The sequence below is a fragment of the Populus alba genome, chromosome 4 (assembly GCF_005239225.2).
Source record: "Populus alba chromosome 4, ASM523922v2, whole genome shotgun sequence".
Lineage (NCBI taxonomy): Eukaryota > Viridiplantae > Streptophyta > Magnoliopsida > Malpighiales > Salicaceae > Populus > Populus alba.
Window position 1 is genome coordinate 2,032,122 of NC_133287.1, and position 3,639 is coordinate 2,035,760.

Sequence of the window (3,639 nt, forward strand, 5' to 3'; positions counted from 1 at the left end):
TATTCACTACGATTAGTGTTTTATTAATCATTGTCACCTTTTTCTCTACCTTGGAAGTGTTCTTGATGCTTTTTTCTTCATCATATTTCCACAATAACTTTAATTGGCAGACGCTACGATCGGGCACCGTGTTGACTCTGATGCTTTTCTTGTCACTATTACATATTCAACGAACCTGAGTGTTTCTCACCTAAAACCAAACAACAATGAAGGCCATTAGTTTTCCGTTCCTGCATTTTCTATCCTATTTCAAATAAACGACTAACAGAACTTGATTTGTGAGAAATTCAATACCCTCATTTTTAAGGACGAGAAAGAAAGTAAGTACCTCCTCGAATTCCCGAGGCCGACCCGCAACGAAAAGCACTTTCTCTCTGGCTATCTGGTTTTCCTATTAGACAACTACTTTAGATTTTGCTGCTTGATCTTCAGGGAATTCAAGCTTCACATTTTCCTTCAGGCCTCCTAAATGTTGCGAGGTTCAGCTAGCATTTCATTCTTTCAGCTATAAAGAAACCTTTACTCATTAATCCTCAACCTCTTTCACATTTATTGCATACTTGAATACAGCATGGCCCATTCTATTTGGCTTTCGGTTTTCTATACGGTTATCTTGTACATTCCTTTAATCGCAGCCCAACAATTTGAATATCGATCCCATATATGTACGAATGATTCTACTTATACAACGAATAGTTCTTTCCCATTAAACCTCAATACCTCTCTCTCTTCTCTCTACGAAAATGCATCTCGTAGCGATGATTTTAGCACCATCAGTGTCGGTCAGAATTCTGATAGAGTGTATGCGCTCTTCCTGTGCAGAGGAGATAACTCCCCTGAGTTATGTCAGGGTTGCATCAAGACCACCAGTGAAGATATCATGATTCGCTGCCCGAATTACAAAGAAGCAATTATTTGGTATGATAGGTGCATGTTACGTTACTCTAATCGTTCTATATTCTATGTAAGAGAGGAATGGCCGAAAGCAAGGATGTCGAATGTAAATGATATTGGAGATGTTACGGATCAAAATCAATTTAATGCCAATTGGGGAGGCTTGATGAACCAGCTTATTACTCGCGCTGTGTCTTCTAGTAATTTGTTTGCAATGGGAGACACAAATGGAACAGCATTTAACAGAATATATGGAACGGTACAATGCACTCCAGATATATCTCCATCTCAATGCAAACAATGCTTATCTGGTTGCTTCAGCGATATTCCTAGGTGCTGTAATGGAAAGCGAGGGGGTAATGTTCTCACACCAAGTTGCAGTATGAGGTTTGAAATTTACCCTTTCTACACTGCTCCGCTAGCCCCACCTCCTCCTGCAAGTTCCCCATCTCCGCCAACACCACCCGCAACCTCTTTAAATCCCAGTGGTATGCATTTTATTCATTACCGCTTTTAAGACATGATTTCTACCATATGACCAAAAAACTGTTCATTTTTATGCAGGAGAAAGGAAGGCTTCATCACGGACAATTGTATACATTTCAGTTCCCACTGGTGCCTTTGTGGTGCTATTGTTCTCCTTATGCTACTGTTGTGTGCACCAGAAAGCAAGGAAGGAATACAACACTATTCAAGAGGGAAATGGTATAGAAAACATATAGAGAAATCTACCCAATATTTTATTTTTGTTAGTCCAATTAATTTGCTATATCGGCTGGCTTTGAACAATTCTTTTTTTCCATTTCCTGTAGTTGGGGATGAAATCACTTCGGTCCAATCCTTACAATTTCAATTGGGAACCGTTGAAGCTGCTACAAACAATTTTGCTGAAGAGAACAAGATTGGTAAGGGTGGATTTGGCGATGTCTACAGGGTAAGAAGTTAAAACTGACATACTTTTCCTGAGTTCAGTCGTTAAAATCTAAATTCCATCTAAATAATGATCCCGTTATATTCAGGGAACACTTCCTAATGGACAGCACATAGCTGTGAAGAGGCTATCAAAATATTCTGGACAAGGTGCCGCAGAATTTAAGAATGAGGTTGTATTGGTAGCCAAGCTTGAGCATAGAAATCTAGTCAGGGTATTGGGCTATTGCCTGCAAGGGGAAGAGAAGATACTGATCTATGAATTTGTTCCAAACAAGAGCCTCGACTACTTCCTCTTTGGTTTGGCTTCTCTTAACATATATTTTGCGTGTGAGGCATCCTGATTATTTATTTTTCTTAGCTCCGTCCGATTATTTAATTTTTTATATAAATTCATGAAGATCCTGCAAAACAAGGACTGTTGAATTGGTCAAGTCGTTACAAAATCATAGGGGGGATTGCTCGAGGTCTTCTTTATCTTCATGAAGATTCCCGTCTCCGAATCATCCACCGTGATCTTAAAGCAAGCAATGTTTTGTTGGATGGGGAAATGAACCCCAAGATTGCAGATTTTGGTATGGCCAAGATTTTTGGAGGGGATCAAAGTCAAGGAAATACCAGCAAAATCGCTGGAACATTGTAAGTACTCTTACAGCCTAAATGCAATATTTTGTTCATCTACACTGCCATATATTAAATCCTTATCTTAAAGTATATATTGAAGGCACTGATTGTTGATGTTATGTTTCTGTATCCTATGCTGATTGGTGGGCACTCTAGTGGTTACATGCCTCCAGAGTACGCACTGCACGGACAGTTCTCCGTTAAGTCGGACGTGTATAGTTTCGGTGTCTTAATACTCGAGATTATTAGTGGCAAAAAGAACAGCAGTTTCTATCAATCAGACATTGGCCTCGACCTTGTGAGCTATGTAAGAGAAACTTCATTGCACAATTTTTATTATATTTATGCTAAAACCAACGAGTATTTTGAAAGGGGAGAAAAAGAAGAATTTTCCATACATAGCTACTGATTGTTGCAGGCATGGAAACAATGGAAAAATGGGGCAGCACTGGAACTAATGGATGCAACCTTAGGAGATTCTTACTCCAGAATTGAGATCACTAGATGCCTCCATATTGCCTTATTGTGTGTTCAAGAAGATCCAAACGATAGACCCACGTTGTCAACAATAGTTCTCATGCTCACTAGTTTCTCTGTAACGCTACCATTGCCTCGGAAGCCGGCATATTGTGTGCAAAGCAGGACCGGCTCGAGCTTACCAATAATAGGGCTGGAGTCTGACCGATCTTCTTCCACGTCGAAGCCTTTGTCCGTTAATGATATGTCTATCACAGAACTATATCCTCGTTAATGCGAAGAAAATAATCTTCAAAACATGCATGCATGTTAGTTTATAAAGAGAATTGGAGAAGAAAATTTATGAATGCTGTAAGGTCTTAAAAATCAAACAATTATTTTTTTATGATCCTCCAGGTTCATTATGATATATTCTCTTGCCAAAACAATTCAATGAAGACTGCTCGTTCTAGGATTTTATGATTTCAGACTTCTATTGATTTTTATTAAATTAATTCTATGTAAGGTTCAATTAATTCTATGTCTTTATTAAAACTTATTGAGCTTAGATCTACTCTTTAGTGATGAGAATGCCAAAGAATATTCTAGTGGAATTCATTTTATCAAATCAAACCCATCAAACTTTTCATGGTTGGAATTAGTATCCAATTGATACTTTCTCTCTCTTAAACATGAATTCGATGACTCACTCTCTTCTCTTGAATAAAGGATTAA

At 38.4% G+C, this 3,639-nt stretch overlaps 1 protein-coding gene across 1 annotated transcript; it reads left to right on the forward strand.

Moving 5' to 3' along the window:
• Window positions 1–213: 213 nt before the first annotated feature.
• Window positions 214–3,276, forward strand: LOC118058781 (cysteine-rich receptor-like protein kinase 10). Its single transcript, XM_035071540.2, has 7 exons — window positions 214–1,382; window positions 1,459–1,599; window positions 1,707–1,828; window positions 1,914–2,124; window positions 2,226–2,463; window positions 2,605–2,755; window positions 2,867–3,276. Exons 1-7 carry the CDS (start codon window positions 572–574, stop codon window positions 3,197–3,199), a joined length of 2,007 nt encoding a protein of 668 aa, XP_034927431.1. The 5' UTR covers window positions 214–571; the 3' UTR covers window positions 3,200–3,276.
• Window positions 3,277–3,639: the final 363 nt, after the last annotated feature.